Source organism: Pseudopipra pipra, chromosome Z (assembly GCF_036250125.1).
Source record: "Pseudopipra pipra isolate bDixPip1 chromosome Z, bDixPip1.hap1, whole genome shotgun sequence".
NCBI classification, from domain to species: domain Eukaryota; kingdom Metazoa; phylum Chordata; class Aves; order Passeriformes; family Pipridae; genus Pseudopipra; species Pseudopipra pipra.
The window spans coordinates 23,359,029-23,377,264 of NC_087581.1; the positions used below are offsets into that span (position 1 = coordinate 23,359,029).

The window sequence follows — 18,236 nt, forward strand, 5'->3', positions numbered from 1 at the left end:
AGAAGTCTTAAAAAATCCAGGGACAGACATAGAAATTAACAGATCCTTAAAAATATTTGTAAAGCCATATCACCAAAACAGGCAGTTGAACATTACTAACAACTGTAAATTCCAATGGATCAAAAAGTATCAGAAATAAGTAGAAAGAACTGAAAGAGCAATACTTAACAGAAACTTAATGAGAAAACACTTATTTGGTCTAGGAAATGAAGACTAGCTCTTAGACCATATTTTCTTAACTTCTTCACTCACTCCACCTTTTTTTTTTAATCAAAGAAACAAACAATATCTTGATTTGAAAAATATCTGTAACCTTACCAATTCATAACTTTGTTAACACTGGGTTTTGGCTAACCTATACTCCTCACTTTGTTATATTTGAGATCTAAGCATCCAAATGTGCCAAAACATTATCATAAAGAAAGCACATGACAGAATCAACACACAGAGTTTTTTGGGTTTTATTACAAAAAATTATGGACTTAGAGTACTTTAAATTTGAAAACATTAATCACCACCGTGCTTGGATATGCTACTAAGTAGCATTCTGCAACAGTCCTCACTATTTTTTGTGGAAACAGTCTCAAAGGGCTTTTTTTTTTTTTAATTATGGGACATGACCTGTTAAGTTGTATCAGAACATTTTCCCAAACTAATGTATAATAATGGTAAAACTGTGCCACTTCTCTAACCTTTATAAGCCAACATATAAGTACCTCCTGGAAAACACAGGTATCAACACAGCAGGGAGTTTCCAATACCATTTTAAAAGAATTTCAAACATCAGTTAACAGGACTTTGGTTCGGTCAATTTCTACCCCACTTCTAGAGAGACAGCACCACTTTTACTGCACATCCCGAATACAGACTGCTATATTTCAATAAACAAACTGGATGCTATTAAGTTATTTGAAGGAGAGCTTTAAAATGTGGTTTTGCACTGAAGCTACACTAGCAACACTGTTGCTATAAACACTTAGGTATTTCAAATACTAAACAGCACCAGGTTAAGTTTGAGGCATTATGAGAACACTCCATTGGATGCTTCTGTTTCAGATATTTCAAAGGAAGCAACTGTGTTTCAAAAATCTGAAACAAAGCTGAAAGAACAGGAGGATCAAGATGAAATCTACTTTCACCTTTCAGATAAAAAGGGAAACCTTCCTAAGCCTGACTGCATTCGCTACAAAAGTCTAGAAGTGGAGCAAATTTGGATTCAAACACTTACAATAATGTAAATATATACACACACATGTTCTTACCTACTTAAATTAATTCTGTTGCTTTCTGTGAAGCCCTTTAAGTAAATGCCTTATATAAAAAGGGATCAAGATGACAAACTCATATCCCTCATAGAATTTCAGCACTTTTAAATTTTTCCAAGCACTTATATGGCTAGTCCAAGGAGCAGGAGACAATAAACGAGGCCTGTATTTTTTAATACCTTTTTAAGGTCTATTAGTCTTAATTTAAAATTCTGCTTTCTCAATCCTCGCTTCTTAAAATCTATTCATCACTTTTACAATCAAGAGAGACCTGGGGGCGGGGAGGGAAGGAGTAAAATATCCCACAAACTCACAACACTAACACCAAATGCACTGCAAAGCAGCACAAGAAGCTACAGTGAGTACATCTCCCCCTTTTCGTGAATTTTAACATCTGCAATGAGCAGTATTTCAGGATTGGACTTCTAGGCAAGCAGAAACATCCTCACCACGTACCAAAATGCGCAGTGTCAGAGACGGCAGGACCATGAGGGCGCGCAGGCAGCAGCTCCGCCAGCTACGGCTTTCGCCTCAAATCCCAGCGCCGGAATCCTTCGGGAACCCCCTGCCCGGCCTCCCCGTGCCGCAAGGGTGGCGGGCACCGCGCGCGGGTCACCCCCGACCCCCCGGGGGGACCAGAAGGGCGAGGGCCGCGTTCCCGCCCCGCAGCGCTGGGGGCTGGGCGCTGGCGGCGGCGCAGCGTGGGCAACCCGGGAGAACAGCGGATACCGGCAGAGCCGCGCCAGAGTCCGAGCTTTGAAAAGGGGAGGGGGAAATTTAAAATACTCCCCCAACGGCCAAACCCAACTCGGCCTATGGCTCCGGACTCGCAACAGGTGCCCAGTGATCGCCGGCGGAAGGTGGCCCCGCGGCCCACAGGCCGCCTCGGCGGTTCAAACGCCGCGCCACGGCCGCCCGCTCCGGCGAGGGCTCGGCCCCCGCGCTGCGGCGGCTCCCTGGGCAGGGCAGGGCACAGCAGGCCCGGCCGCCGCAGCGCCGGCCCTGCTGCCGCGCAGGCCGCGCTCCCCCCGCCCGCCCGCGGCCGCCCCCGGCCCCCGCCCGCGCGGCCCCGCAAACCTCGGCCAAGGATACTTGTTGCACGGCTCTCTGCGTGGTGGTGTCCGGGGACTGGGACTCCTTGAGCAGCTGCAGGATCTGCTGGAGACCCTGCTCGTCGGGCTTCCACTCGTACTCCATCTTGGCTGCCTGGAAAACAGCAGACAACAGGCGGCCGCGGTTGGCGGCGCGGCAGGGCCCGGGCGGAGGCGGGCGCAGAGGAAGGAAGGCCGGGCCAGGAAGGGGGCGCGGCGATGCCCGGGCCGCTTCGTCTCTCACCCTCCAAGCGCCCCAACAGCCGCCAGCCAGCTGGCCGCAGGACACCGACCTGCTCCCGCTGTCTCCACGCCGAGCAGTGACTGAGTCACGGCGAATTTGTGATCCGGCCCGAAGAGCCGCCTCGCGTCCTGCTGGGTCCTAGCGCCGGGCACGCCTCCGCCCGCCCGGGCCGCCCCGGGGCCGCCGGCACCACCGTCCGCCTTTCCCCGGTGCGTCCCACACTGCCAGGAGCCTGCGGGCGACAGAACGCGAGCCCCTCAATCCTGGCCGGTGGGAAACGGGGCGCCCACGCCGCCTACCCGAGAACAGACAAAAACCTCCAGCAGACGCGACAGGCGGGGGGCGAAGCGGCGCCCCGGGCCCGGCCTAGCCTAGCCTGGCCCCTTGGGACAGCGCCCGGCAGCGAGCGCGGAGGGTCCCGCCCACCCTCGGAGGAGAAGCGCTGGCGCGAAGGCAGACCCAGGAGTCAGTAACGCGGTACCTGCGTTGCCGCCTGATGCACTTCTACGTCATTTGGTTGAGTGCTGAGCAGATCTCAGAAGTTCCCAATTTCACTTGTAAGGAGGGAACAGGTCCAACTACGCGAAGGGGGGGGTTGGGGCTGGGGTGTGCAAACTCAAAAGAAACTACATCTTATCCTTAGCCCTAAAATATATCAGGGGAGATCTCTGGTCAAAATTAGCAATTGAGATATATATATATATACACACATACACACACACATATGTATATATGTAATATGTATGCATCACATACATTGTATGTATATAGCTATTTTTATGTATCATATATTAATAGGAAAACTAAGAACACATGCTGCTTAAAACTGGTCTAAAACGTGCAAGTGAAAACCAGTAATTCCTTGGCTTTTTACAATCTTACTTTTGGTCACTGTATTTGTAAGCATCCCACTTGACATGAAAACTAGTTTCTGCTGCTTCTGCTGCTGTTCAGAACTCAGGTGAACACTGCACATCCCAGTCTTAATAACTGTCCAGAGGCATTACAGTCAGGGAACAATAGTGATTCCTAAGGGTGCATCACAGATAATTTGAAAAGTGGCTCTTTGTCTCATCTCCCCAACACCGACAGTCACCTGGCCAGTCTAAGGTGCTAAGAAGTGTCCTGAGCCAATTTTCCTTCTATTACTATGAGATGCTATTCTTGAAGAAGGAGACAAAACCAGACTCCAACAAAACAGCAAAAGGAACCATCACGGGCAACAAGACAGTAGTGTATATATATGTATGTATATGTATGTATGTATATGTACTTATATGGTGAAAGAGGGTATTTGATGAATGAGGAAAGTACGCACACTGGAAAAAGAAGTAAAGTATACAGAGAAGTATGCTGCACAGTACACAAGATAAAACCAATGGAGAGAACAAAAACAGCTTATGAAAAAAAACCAAGAAATAGGCTACGTTTCTTAACCTCTTCTATGTAAGCAACTGCTGTAGTTACCACAGGATTTTTTCAGAGACAAACTACAAAAGCAGCACAGCTCTTGAGAGTTTACAGTACTTAAACAAGATGGAATCAGCAAGGTAGCTACATAAAGGCATGCCACCAGTTACCAGGAAAGAATGGGCACAAGATTTACATGAGATTTTTGTGACCACGGTAAATCTCCACTAGTTTTCCTCTAGCATAGGAACATGTCAAAACAAAGGATGTGGACCCATACCATTAACATTGATGTTCATGGCTCACACCATATGGGCAGGAGACATCTCCATAGGGATGCTTGCATAGCGGGATCAGATGAAAGCTGAAGTCCAACAAATCAAGGCAGAGATAATTTAGGCCTCATTCCCCTAACTGCTGCCTTACCAGGAAGGTTGTTGAAACTTGCTTTTATTTGAGACCCTCAAGTTTGTTTGAACTTGGTTAGAGCTTCAGAAGTTACTACTCAGCAATTGGCGCAAGGACTACATTTGTCTAATATTATTAGGAAACCAGTTGTGTTAAACAAAAACAACATTAAATATGGGAAACAGGGGAAGAGACCAGAAAGGAAAACTGAGAGACAGAACAGGAAAAAGCAGAAAGAGAAGCAGGCCATGGATCCATAACTAAGAAAAATGTAAGTTTCCTTTCCAAGAATGTAACCAAAATTAAATCCTACTAACAATTTCCATTTTCTGCAGTGGAAGGGAGAGAAAAAGGACTACAAATTCAAGTATGAATGGGAGCTTCTACAATTAGTAGAGACATGTAAGTACTTTAGACTATCATCCTCCAAGATAGGTTCCTCCTCAGGTTACATATAGGTACCATATAAAGAAACCAAAGGAGTACACCTCATCTTGCAGAATACCTTCTTATCTTGATAATTTCTCCTAAGTTATTCTTACCTATCTCTAGCCCTTTAAATTATATAAGGAATCAGGATAAGGTAAAATAATTTGACTGAGACAAGAAAAAAATGCAGATTGAAAGGATTGCAGGAAAAAAATGAGAAACCCATTTATTTCAGTATGCTTTGCCTCTTTGTTTTCTACTATCTGTTTTCCTCAAGCAAGAATCTTGTGTAGAAAAGAATTCAGAATCTATGTTAAACAAAGCACCAGCACAAAAGCTACTGTTTAAAACATAGCCTGGTTTGTCCCACTCAACAAGCAGAATGCACCAGAACTAAATTTGAAACACTTATCTGTATATGTAAGGATGACAAAAGTTCTCTGAAAACAGGAGCCTTGCACAAATGCTGATGCTAATATTTGATTTCTCTATTATCCAGCTTTCAGATGTCATGCACTAGCCAGAATCCAGTTTCAGTCACTCTACCCTTTAGAAAAATTTTCCCAGTCTTTAGTTTTACCCTATTGATAATACTGGATTTCTGATGGTTTTGGGTTTGGGTTTTTTTTCTGAGAATTCTAATAGCTACCATCTTGTCATAAAATTCGGGCCCTGATGCACGTAATATTGTTTTTTACTAATGGTAATCAAACATTTGATCCATTGCTAAATCCAGGCTTCTGAGTTACCATGCAGTGGAAAGCGCTTATAGTGTCTCTCTGTACAGAAGGCTCAAATTACTGTGGTATTACTCTGCTCTCCATTGCTGGCAAAATCCTGGCAAGAATACTCTTGAACAGACTAATACCTGCTATAGCAGAAGGAATTCTACCTGAAAGCCAATGTGGTTTCAGAGCCAACAGGAGCACCACAGACATGGTGTTTGTTCTCAGACAACTGCAAGAGAAGTGTAGGGAACAGAACAAAGGTCTCTATGTAACCTTTGTTGATCTCACCAAGGCTTTCAATACAGTGAGCAGAAAAGGTCTATGGCAATTTTTGGAACGTTTAGGTTGTTCCCTTCAAGTTCCTTAAAATGATCATCTCACTCCATGAGGATCAACACGGCCAAGTCAGATATGGCAATGCACTTTCTGAGCCCTTTCTGATAACTGATGGTGTGAAACAAGGCTGCGTTCTTGCACCACCCCTATTCACAGTCTTTTTCAGCATGATGCTCCAAAGGGCCACAGCAGACCTCGATGATCAGGACGGTATCTACATTCGATACCGTACTGATGGAAGCCTTTTCAACCTAAGGTGACTGAAGGCCCACACCAAGACCTTAAACCATCTTGTCCGGGAGCTGCTTTATGCTGATGATGCTGCCCTCGTTGCCCACACAGAAGCAGCTCTGCAGCGTTTAACATCCTGCTTTGCAGATGCTGCTGAGCTCTTTGGGCTGGAAGTCAGCTTAAAGAAGACAGAAGTTCTCCATCAACCAGCACCTCAACAAGTCTCCCATCATCCCCATATCACCATTGGCCAATCAGAGCTCAAATCAGTTCAGCAGTTTAATTACCTTGGTAGCCTCATCTCCTCGGATGGTAAGATTGACGGAGAGATAGACAACAAGTTAGCAAAGGCATATAGTGCTTTTGGAAAGCTTCATAAAAGAGTTTGGCAAAATAAACACCTGAAGAAAAGTACAAAGATCAGTGTTTACAGAGCCATAGTGCTGTCTACTCTCTTATACGGTTCTGAATCATGGGTCATACTGCTATAATATTTTCCAGTGCCTTCCATCTGGAGACATGCACTAAGCTTTCACTTAAAAAAATAGTGGTAGTCCTCACATCTAGCATATCAAAGGAGAATCCATTTTAAAACATTTGGTGCAGTCTTTCTGAGTTCAGCCATAGGATACAAGATTAATATTTATTACAAGAAGATTTATTTGAATAGTCTTAGGAAGGAGAGAGTTTGACCCTGTGAAGCACCAGAGAGGTTACCAAGGAGACTGATAGAAAAACATCTTGAAAGGCTTTTTGTCCATGACTGCAACATCTATGAAATTAGTTTTCTACTTTTCCAGAGCTATAGTTATTTCATTTCCACAGCTAGAGACACCAAGTGGAAAAATAGCATGTTGCTAATGATTTGCCCCATTTTAATCACACATGCTGGATACTAAAATGGCAGTACATGCTCCTAATGCTGGGAGCCATAAAACAAGCTAAAACTGAATGGAGGGCTGTTTGAGAAAACCATCACCTCCTGAATTTGTGACAGAAAATATCAGATCTATCAGCTGAACTCCAAAGCAAAATCTCTTCCCATCTTCCCCCCCGCCCCTCCTTGACCAGCCCTTCCAGGACACAAGCTTCTTTATCCAATTCTAGAGTACTTTACTTGCTCTCCTACGTGACACATAGGAACCTCTCTAATTGCCTAACACAAGAGGTATTTTGAAGATATGGAAAATAAAGAATAACTATGGACTGGGAGGTGAAAATGGAATGTCCTGCCCTGAATATCAAGCTTCATTCATTACTGTAACAACCTAAATCTATTCAAAGGGAGTAAGTGGGTATACAAAGGGAGGAGTCATTCTTGAGAGTCCAGAGTCTTATTGTAATCTATTGTCAAATTTCATGTCTGAAATTCAGCATGTGCTTGTTGCCAGCTTGAAATTCTTTCAAGCATGATTAGTGTCAAGTGCATATGAACACTATTCAACTCCCTACTTAAGTATATAGTAATATTTCTTTCTCTTAACTGTAGGAGGGAAAGCAACTGGTGTCTGCAGGACAATTTCGGTTGAACTTAAGTTTTTCTAACTGATGATTCAGGCTTCCCCAAGATGCAGATAAAAATCAAAATGATACACAGCCTTTGAACCTGTTCCTCATGATAGATCAGAACTCAATCTTTTGAAAATACCTGAGAAAAGTAGCAGATGTAACTTAAAAATGAAGTTATGGATGAAAAAAGCCACATTCATGGATGAGTATGATATAAGACTGTGAGAAAAGAGATAGTCCCTGAAATTCTAACATTTACTTTTTTTCAGTTATGCATTCATCCTAGACAACTAAAAGAGATTAGTAAAAAATAAAGAAACTACCAGATGCGAGATTCCTGTCTTGGCTTTCTGCATGCTTGAGAAAGTGGTCATAGTCCCTGCAAATCTTGGAAGGAAAGTCATACAATGAGAGAATCCATGGTGGATGCCTGTTCCTCTAACAATGGCTCAGCCATGACAGACCTTTGTGTGAGGCTTGGTGCCATAAGCATGCAATAAACTTCTCTCGCTCTTCTTTTTCAATAATGTTCAGCGAGAAAGTCTTCTCCTGAAATAAGGAAGAAGCTCACCACAGCAAACACAAAGGAGAGTATACTTCATCATGAGACAGTGCCAAATTTGGGGAAGTGCATAGCCCTGAAAATAATGCATTCCTTCTTTAAAATTAAATTATTCACGATTATTAAAAACTTAATCTAAGTAAGCAGCAATGTGTTTTTAGGCTAACTTCGAAAAAATCTGTATCGTTATGAACCAAAATACATCATAGTTCTCCAACTGTTGTCAATATGTAGTCACTTATAAACCAATCAATTTTAGTGCAAAATATGTATAGAGCACTTATATATCCCCATAAAACAGTTCACTGGTTTAAATGCTTTTTTGTACAACACCATCTTAATAATCATAAATAATAATGCAGAAACATATTTGGTATACTTTACACTAAAGTGTAAAAATTAGGAATCTCATTAAATAAGAAACAGGTACTGAGGCCCTTTTGCCAGTAGAAAGAAGTGACAAATACAAGTCAAATGGTGTATTTATTTGTAAATATTTTTGATGCATAAATGAGATGAAAATTATCTATTGTGGAAAAGAAAAGCTAAATTAAAACAAAATACACAAAATTAAACTTGTTTGCCTTCCAATTTAAATTATTAGTTATGTTATATTGTTTAAATCAGACCACTGTCTTTTCACAGTATGAACCAGCACCAACTGTAAAGAAATGAGTACAAAAAACATCTCAAAAAACTGATCAGTCTCCTCTGGAAAATTCATCAGGCATTACTAGGAATTCAGTATAGCGTTCAAGGCAAAAATGATATTGCGAGCCTCAAGAACTGATTAATCAGGATTAGGTTTTATTTTTACTTCTTAGCAAAATACCTTGCATCCAAGGATACACAGAATTTAGAACCACACACTCACCTACTTTCCTCTGTCTTTTTCTAAAACACTCAATGCGTTTTAAAACATTCACACGCAGATCATGCACTAAGACATGCTACTGTCAGTGACACTGCCACTGTCAGATCTGTCATCGGTGGCAACACGGGTCCTTTGGTCATACTTGCAATACTGATGGCAATAGTGCAGGCTAAATCATCATTACTGGTCATCGTAACAGAAGGCGAGTATATTGTTCCCTGCATAGCTGATGAATTTCCTTACTGCAGTAAGTGGCTTATCTGAAGTCCTTAAGATGGTGTTGCCTCAAGGAAGTGAACAGTATTTGAGTTTCTGTTAGTCCTTGCATGACTCCAGCGAGCTGGTATCTGTTCTGCATAGGGATTAATGGGTGGAGTCATATATGAATTGGCAGGGACACAAATGGAAGACAACTTATAAAGCTTCAGAAAGAAACTGGAATTCAACCTTACACAGTGAGCCTGAGTACAGGGTGTTCTCTAATGTCAGATAAATACTCTGAAATTACATCCTCATGGAAAAGAGTGATAAAATTATTACTGATCTGGGATGGAGTTCCGTCCAAAAGAGAAAGCTGTGCACATGATCATCAGTAAGGGCAGTCAACTGCTCCAATCATTCACAAACTTAAAAGGAAGACACATAAATAAGGAATAACACATAAACATAAAAGAAGTAATACCCCAACTAACCTAATCAAAGAAGCAAAATCCTTAACGTAACAGATCTTATTGACATCGCTAAAGAATGACTGCACATTCCTTATTGTTCAAGCTCAGCCATGACAGACCTTTGTGTGAGGCCTGGTGCCATAAGCATGCAATAAACTTCTCTCGCTCTTCTTTTTCAATGCTCTTGGATATGACATAGGAAGATGAGATTTTAAAGAAGTCTCAGACTTTCAATTAAACAGGATATTAAAGCTGCTATAGCTTGAAGCCAACAGATATCACAGAAGAAAGCCTAAAGCGTTCTTCTACTCAGTTGTTCATGGCCCTTTCCAGCAATGGGTGTTAAGAGATCACTGAGTAATTACAGGTAGCCAGGTGGACCTACACTGTCTGGTTAAAAAAAGGCTAAAACACAGCAAGTAATTAAAAAAGAAATTTATAACAGTTTAATTCTTACTGTATTCTCTCATTTCTACCCTTGTTTTTCGAAAAAGCAGTCTCACAACTGTATTTGTAAGACCAGCTGTGAAGCAGTATTGAACCAGTGTAAAGGAAATTGCAAGCAAGTCTGAATGCAGGCAATGCACCTTGCCTAAAGCTTCTGTTACTGTTTCTACACAGACAGAGATTGTTGTTGCAATGATCATGTAAAATTCCTTAGGCAGTTAATGCAGCCTTAACCAACTTGCTCCCAGTCCCTTTAGCAATTATTTTACCTCTTTCTGGTTCAAATGAAGCATTTCATGCCAAAAGAAGAAACACTAGAAACAAAAAATTAAATTAAATGTACGATATATTCAGGTTAGAAAAGCGAAACAGACCTAAAGAATCTGAACGTATAAAAATATAAATAGATGAAGCATTTAACTGTCATTCTTAGTTGAGTTTTCAGTATTTTCATCATTTAAATACTTATATGTTGGTTTGTGAAGGATATCAGAATGGTACTTGAATCAGAGATAGCTGCTGTGATTAGTTCCTCAGTCTAAATAGATACCTATGTAAATTAATTCCTTTAAAATGCCACTAAGAAATCAACCAATACAAAACAAAAATTACAGGGTTTTTAAAGGTTTGGTTTTGTTTTTTCCTTGCCCAAAGGTAAAGGAAATTTATTTAGTGGAGGAACTATAATTTAAAATAATTCAATTTACCTTAAATGCACAGGTCATTTAATAACTTTAAGGCCACTTAAATATATTTTCAATAAAAACCTGTTGCAAATCGCTTCACTAGCTCAACTAAATAAATTTGCTGCCATTCTACATATCATCTTTGTCTTATAATAATGTAACCACTACATGAAACATAAAGCTATGAAGAGCTGAAACCACAGTCACAGGCTAAACTGTCTATAGCCAAGAAAATAAATTAATGTCTCCATCCTATAAAACAGTTTTACACATTATCATGATGCTGAACATGAGCTTTTTTTCCTGCTACTTATTTTATGATCTTCACCTTGAGGCTCAGTTTATTGACCTGCAGCATGCTTTCTCACATGATGTCCTTTAAAACATATAAATGCAAAAGGCATTCCAAGATACTTTCTGCCCTTTCTCACATTTTATGTGGAAATTCTCCTTCGGCGACATGTTCACAGGCATCTTAAGTCTCTCTCATAATTCTCATTCTCCTGGCATTCGCCTATTGAAAAGGTTTATCTTCTGTACTGTAATTCAGTGGTAAACCATATGCAGAAAAGAATATTCTGTTATATGCCTAAAATGTTAGAGCCTTAATTCATATGTGGAGCTCACAGGCACTAACGTAACTAAAAATTAACTATAAAATGTTATATTAAATTAAAAAAAAAAAGCTATTTTCTGCATGACATAGCAGCCAATTTTTTAAACTCCTTTCCAATTATCTTCAATAACAGAACTCACTGTTTGACAATGGCTTGAAAAAGGTATCTCGTGTACAATTAAAAACACTTGCGTAAAACTTGGTCCTACCATCACAGCGCAAGACTAATACTGTTAAAGCTGCTCAGGATGGATAAGAGCAATATTGATTTTAAATATTTTTTTCAGGAATTCAAAATTGAAGTTAAAAGTCTAACTGAGGAAAGCAGAGTTCAGTCCCAAACACTTTTATAAGCATAAACTTAATTAGCATAAACTTAAAGGACAGTTGTATAATAAACAGTTTTCTCTAATATACACTCAATGAAAATGTAAACAGGACAGCTGAACTTCACTTAAGTAAAAATTTGTTTGCTTTCATTCAGATCTCCCCAGAGCAAGGGTGAAGTAATTAATCTACACAATACTGTGAAAATGGAGTCACGAATTTTATTATCTTACATTGATATCATCTTCTGGAGGACCCAAGAATTAAATTTCTATGAAAATGTTACACTATATGTTACCCCTCTGAACTTGAGGTTTCTCTTTTAAGCTCCACAGAAGACACTAGAAGGGATGTTGCAGACCTTAAAAGCATGTACTTACTACTGCACCTTTTCTAGAATTCCTTCTGACAGACATAATGTTTTATTACAGACATCAAATCCTCCTTTACTGGATACCTTTTTACATGAATGTCTCTCCTCCCTATTTACCACTTTATCACCAGAGCTCTGCTACTACCTGTGATAAAACAAGAGCACGAAGAAAACTGGAAGAAAAATAAAAATGTTATTTTCTTTAATTGTTCTCCCCACCTGTAGAATTTTACATGAAAACCAAATATATCAAAGTAACATTTTATTTGTGAAAAAAGCAAGTCAGATTACCAATAATTCACAGGCCAAGATTTAAAATTTCTATCATAGTATAAGTTCATCCTGTATGACCTCAGACAATTTAGGATATTTATTTGTTTTTATGGGTATCCTCTTTCTCCTAAGCTTCAAGAAGTAAGTGTGGTAAAGAATTTGTCCTTTAATCGTCCATTTAAATCTGCATTTTTCTGAATCAGAAACATCCTGAAATATTTATCCAAAGCAAGATCTCCAATGAGATCATCAAAAGATAGCCTCTGCTGTCTTATTTAACCCTTCTGTTTTCTTTTTTAAAGAGAAAATCCCACCACAGTGGAGCTAAGGTTATCAAAGCCTCACTATAATCCATTAGCCCTGTTACCTAGCATAAAAGAAACAATGCAAGGACAGTAACCTCCATGTCTGCTGATTCTCAATCTCATGTGCTGATACAAAAATCCATATCATTAACCAGGAAAATATTAACACATGCAGCTTCATATACTCTTTTTTTTTCTTATTTAAAAAACCCCATATCTCATCTTTAAAATACTGTATAACAATTAATTTAAAAAAACCAAACAACAAGAGCTGAACTCTGTGGTGGCAAGGTTAATCTTTCTCATAGTATTCCTTATCAGTATCAACTTCTCCACCCCCCAGAAGAGTGCAAATGGAAGCAGCAAACAAAACAAAACATATCTTGAAGTGCACGCTGCAAATGAAGGAAGCAGTGAATATTGTCAACTGTGTTTTATTTAATTTTTGTTTGCTATTTTGATTCTATGTAATCACTGAGAAATTAAGACAATCACTGGAATGGACAGTGCTTAACCTAAAATATGCTTCCTTGCTAAACTGAAAGACATATTATAATCACAGTTTGTAAAATATATTACAAGTACTCATTGGCTCAGGAACAAATAGAGGTCTCTCCTGGGAGAACAGGGGTTTCCCCAGAAGCAAAACATTGTGTGAAATTACTGCCTTACCCAGTGTTTAGTGGAGAAACACAGGGAGACTATAGGAAGTCTCCTACAGAGACGTGGAAGATTTTGGAATCAAAGTGTCTGAAGTAATTTGTTAATGTGACCAAACAACCAACCAGATTTTAACCAGGTTAAAAGATTTTAAGAAAAGCAGATACCTGAAGATGTGATATACACACACACACACATTTGCATTACTGCATACATATGTGTGTTAGAGAGAATCATGAAACAACATTAAGTTTTTTTAAATCAAGCACTTCCCCTTACCAGTTGGCCTACTTTCATTCCTTTTTCAAGGGGCTCCGAAAGCATCCTGCTTCAGACTCTAGTGTTTTCAGCTAGCGATGACTGGTTTCTCACACAGAAGAATGTAACTACATTGAGTCTTGTGTTACTGTTAATGCAATTGATTCCCGTTTGCTCCATTCAAAGTCCATCTTGTTTGTTTTTAACTACTTATGGGCCAGATTCAACAACTGAAGCTTCCACCTCTTATGCCAACTCCATTTATTTACATTACACCTAATGGACTGTGGTCACTCCTGATTTCCAGACACAGAGCTCAGGGCTTGCCTGCACAAGAAAGAATAACTTATTTTAATTTAAGGTTGGCTTTCTTTTTCCTGAGGAATTGACTCAAGCAAAACTGATGTAAAACAGACTGAAACATCTGTTTGGACTTCTGCATTGATTTGGCTTATGTGGTATAAAAAGCAGATCTGTGCTTTTTAGTCTCTGATGAAAATTACTCTTTCCCTTACACACTTGTCTACTACTGACTTTCCTTCTTTCTCCATAAAAGAAGTGTCCAAACTGTAGTGCACATGACACTCATGTCTGCTGCCATGAAACATTCAAAACTTAACTGAGCCACAGCTTCTGGGTCTCACTGCTCTTATACAGCCAGCACAGCAATGACCCCCTGGCTTCCATAAAACCTGTGAGAACAGTCAGGAACTACTGCAGCCACTGCTTGCACTCAACAATAATGAACAGCTCTGCTGTCCCCATGCAGACCTGCACTTCTGTTCAGTACACCGGAAGAGCAGCAAGACATGGTGAGGTAGGAAGAACAGGATTAAGGAGATTCATGCACACAGGAGAAGCCAAGGCTCCACTCTGTTGTTGCGGGAAATTAAGGTTTATAATTTGGGTATGTGGAGGAGAAGGATGTGACTGAAGTCTGACATTAAGAGTAAGCTTCTATGGATGCATGAATAGATGAGGAAGGTTAAATGTGAGCATTCAACTGCAATCCTAGCTTGAAAGATGGGAACATGCAGCAGGGAAGTTGGAAGAGGAGCCATAGATGAAGGTCTTATTTGGCATGGTTACAAAAGCATGTGACCCTGGATACCAGAAGTGACTGATGATGATGATCATACACCCACTAACTAGGATTGGAAACTCCTGATCTGTGCTATCTCACCATCATTTCTGCAAGTGTGTCTCTTTTTGGATCCTTATATAGTAACTGCTTTCTTGCATCTTTGTACCACCTACTATCCATTTTCTATTCTCAGCCAAAAAAATTTTGTCTTGCCTTTCCTTCTGCTTTTACATATAGCACTAATCTAATATTTAAATTAATGCACTTAATGGCAGGCTTATAATAAGCAGCCAATTTTGAATTATTAAGGGTATCTCACAATGATTTGTAGAAAATGCTCAACAAAATTAACATACTTAATTGGAAAATAATTTAAGAGTAACTTTCTGTTCTATACTCAAGGTTTAAAACCCAGAAGTTTTCTTTAAACAAGATTTTATTTGATTTGATGCCTTATTTGAAATTTGACTCACATACACACACACATATACACAAACACAGAATTTCAAACGCATTCAGTACACAGAAAAAATAACAGATGATTCGTTTTAAATCTCACTCTGGAATCTAGTTTGCTAAAGAAAACCCTCTGGAGGCTAAAAGTGACATTTGGAGGCTTATCCCATAATATGTCACTAAAAGATGCCATATCCAAAGGCATCCAAGTGTACATGCATAAATAAATTATTACGTACACTGTTTTATGATAAGTCACATACATAAAACAAACAACACTGGGTCTACACAAGTATGTATCTATCAATGAGAGAGTAAAAAAATAAAATTTCAGTATGAATTGTATAATATAGCTATATTAATTATTTTTATATATTAATATATTTATATATGCAAAATACACATAATAAAAATATTGTATTGCATATATTAAATCTATCAATATATGTAGAAAACCTACCCAAACAATCCAAATCAATACTATAAAAGAGTGGAAAACAGTGAAATTGGTGATTGAAACATACTACTGATATAGGTACTTAAATGTTCATAGAATTTGGAATTAAATTAACTGGTAAAATTCATTTCTGTGATCAAAACTGATCTCAACTACAGTATCTTTAAGGCATGAAAAAAATGGAAAATCAGTTCTACCCTTTCAAAAACAAAGCAAAGAAAAAATCCTCCCCTTTTCATGTCACTGGCATAACTTGATAATAATGCATTGATCAGGGCATACACAGTTCACAAATCTGTCGTACAAATTTTTTTATGACCGAAACAACAAAACTGGGTCTACAAAAGACTTCTATTAATAAGATATTTCAAAGATAATATGTCAGTCTTTATTTCAGTCTCAATCTTCAACTGCACAGATACCGAGTATCGGCTTTGATGAAGGAGGATTATACTTGGCCTTCTGCCACACTCCTTTGTAGCTATAGCATCTTGGTGTCCCTCAAGTAGGAACAGGATATATTCTATTCCAGCTCTGCCAGTCTGCTGGACAGTTCAGTGCATACATATAACCTGATTAAAAGGTAGCTCCATCCCTGGGGTTGCCACCATGAGCCCAAAATTAAGCACATACACACCAGTTCCATTGAATATCCACATACAAGGACTCCTGAAGTGGATTCTAAATAAATACACCAGAAAAATGTGTCGGATAATCCAGTAAAAGCCTACATTCATAAAGCCATTATTCTCTGGTTTTCAACTCCCTGTCACAAGGCATGCTTAGCTAAATTTAGCAGCTATGCTTACACCTGTATCAATTTCTGAGGTCAATGAAATGTGTCACAGACTGTATCCAAGAGTAATCATGATCCTTAGTCAACATTAATTCTAACCATGCTTTCTTCCATTAAGAAGCAGTCAATAAACTGCTTTTTTAACCCTGTTTTCGCAGCATCATAATTATTCTTTAGTATTATACAGTTTTGAGTACAAACCAGCTAGATTTTGAAGAAATGCATTCTGATCATCCAGAAACTAGTCTTCCCAATATCATAGGCACCCTTCCTCCATCCTCCCACATATAACTCAAAAATAACTACAGTTCACACACCAGATGTAGAATGAGGACTTATCGGCTCAGTTTCCAATTCTATCAAAGGCTCCTTTTAGGATCTTGTGCATGTGATTATTTTTTCTGTTTAATTACTCATGTGTAGAAGGAACGCAAGTCAACTTTTTGTTCCATGTGTGTTGTAAGGATTTACCCACACCTATGAAGTATACAAATGCCATATTACGGGCTACTTAAACACACAAGAGGACAAGCAAACAGGCTAAGAAGCTGTGGTGTCCTGAAGACATTGCAGAACAACTCTCACAATAGGAGGACTTTTCAGGCAGAAGACTTGAGCAGAAAGTCAATTGAGAGCAATTACTACCTTCACAGCAAGGACTAATCAAGCCGTTTATACCAACCCAAAAAGCACTTTTGTCCTCTGTACAGTCACTGCACAAAAGACTCACAAGTTTCACTATTTTCACTGAGTACCTAAATTAACAACCTTTCCAGGTAAACAAAAGTACAAGACAGACACGAGATTTCTCGTCTCTCTAATATCTCCTTGCGGAACACAAAGTTAAAACCCCACCTAGCCAAATCCGTACAGCAGAGACCCAACGCAGCGCAGAAACCACGGCAGGGAATACGGCCCCTTTCCTATACCCCGAGGCGACTTTCACTTTCCGGCTCGCTGCAGCGCTGCGGAGCCGGCGCCAGCCGTGCCACCGGGAGGAGCCGGGGGGACTGGGGAGGGGATGGTAGGGGGTGTGCCCGGGCCTCAGGCCGCGGGCCCTCAGGTTCCAGGCCCCGCCTGTGCCGTCCCACCCGCCCACGCACCATCCATCCATTCATCCATCCATCCATCCATCCATCCATTCATCCATGCATCCATGCATCCATCACCGGTGGGAGCGGAAGCGGCAGCCCACGGCCGGGCCCCTACGGCTTCCCGCCCAGCGGCGGCGCGGAGGCCCCTGACACCGGCGAGGGAACCCGGCGACGGCCACCAGGGATGGGACGTGCCAGCCCGCCCCTTGCAGCCCGAACACCTACCCACACCATCCCAGAGCCCGGCGGCAGGGGATTGGCGAGGGAGCGGCCCGACCTCTCCCTCCGCAGCCCCGCGCGGCGCCGCTCCGGCCCCCGAAATGGCTGAACAAAGGGAGCCTCGCGCGGCCGCCGCCGCCCCTCGATTGGCCGCAGGGCGGGGCCGGGGGCGGGGGCGCCGCTGCCCCCGGTCACCCCGGCAACGGCGGGCGGGATGGAGGCGGGGGCGAAATGGCCGTCCGGCCACGGCACCGGACGCCGCCCGAGCCCCCCAGCAGAAATGGGCTCCTCACAGGAATCACAGAATATGGTGAGTTGAAAGGGAACCACAAAGGTCATCGAATCCAACCCTTATCGCAGCACAGAGTCACACCATGTGCCTGAGAGTACCATCCGAATGCTTCTTGAACTCTATTAGGCTTGATGC

General features: G+C 40.9%; 1 protein-coding gene across 5 annotated transcripts in view; it reads right to left on the reverse strand.

Moving 5' to 3' along the window:
* TNPO1 (transportin 1) overlaps window positions 1-17,939 on the reverse strand; it is a 69,499-nt gene extending 51,560 nt beyond the window's left edge. The window contains exons 1-3 of one of the 5 annotated variants that reach the window (XM_064643059.1): window positions 17,816-17,939; window positions 2,650-2,832; window positions 2,358-2,471 (exon numbers count right to left, since the gene is read on the reverse strand). In XM_064643059.1, coding sequence (XP_064499129.1) covers window positions 2,358-2,462 — 105 coding nt within the window. In that variant the 5' untranslated portion in view covers window positions 2,463-2,471; window positions 2,650-2,832; window positions 17,816-17,939. Of the gene's footprint in view, window positions 1-2,357; window positions 2,472-2,600; window positions 2,619-2,649; window positions 2,833-17,815 lie in introns of those variants that run through there. The other 4 variants (XR_010426995.1, XM_064643058.1, XM_064643060.1 and 1 more) reach the window with 4 other exon arrangements.
* Between the last annotated feature and the right edge of the window lie 297 nt (window positions 17,940-18,236).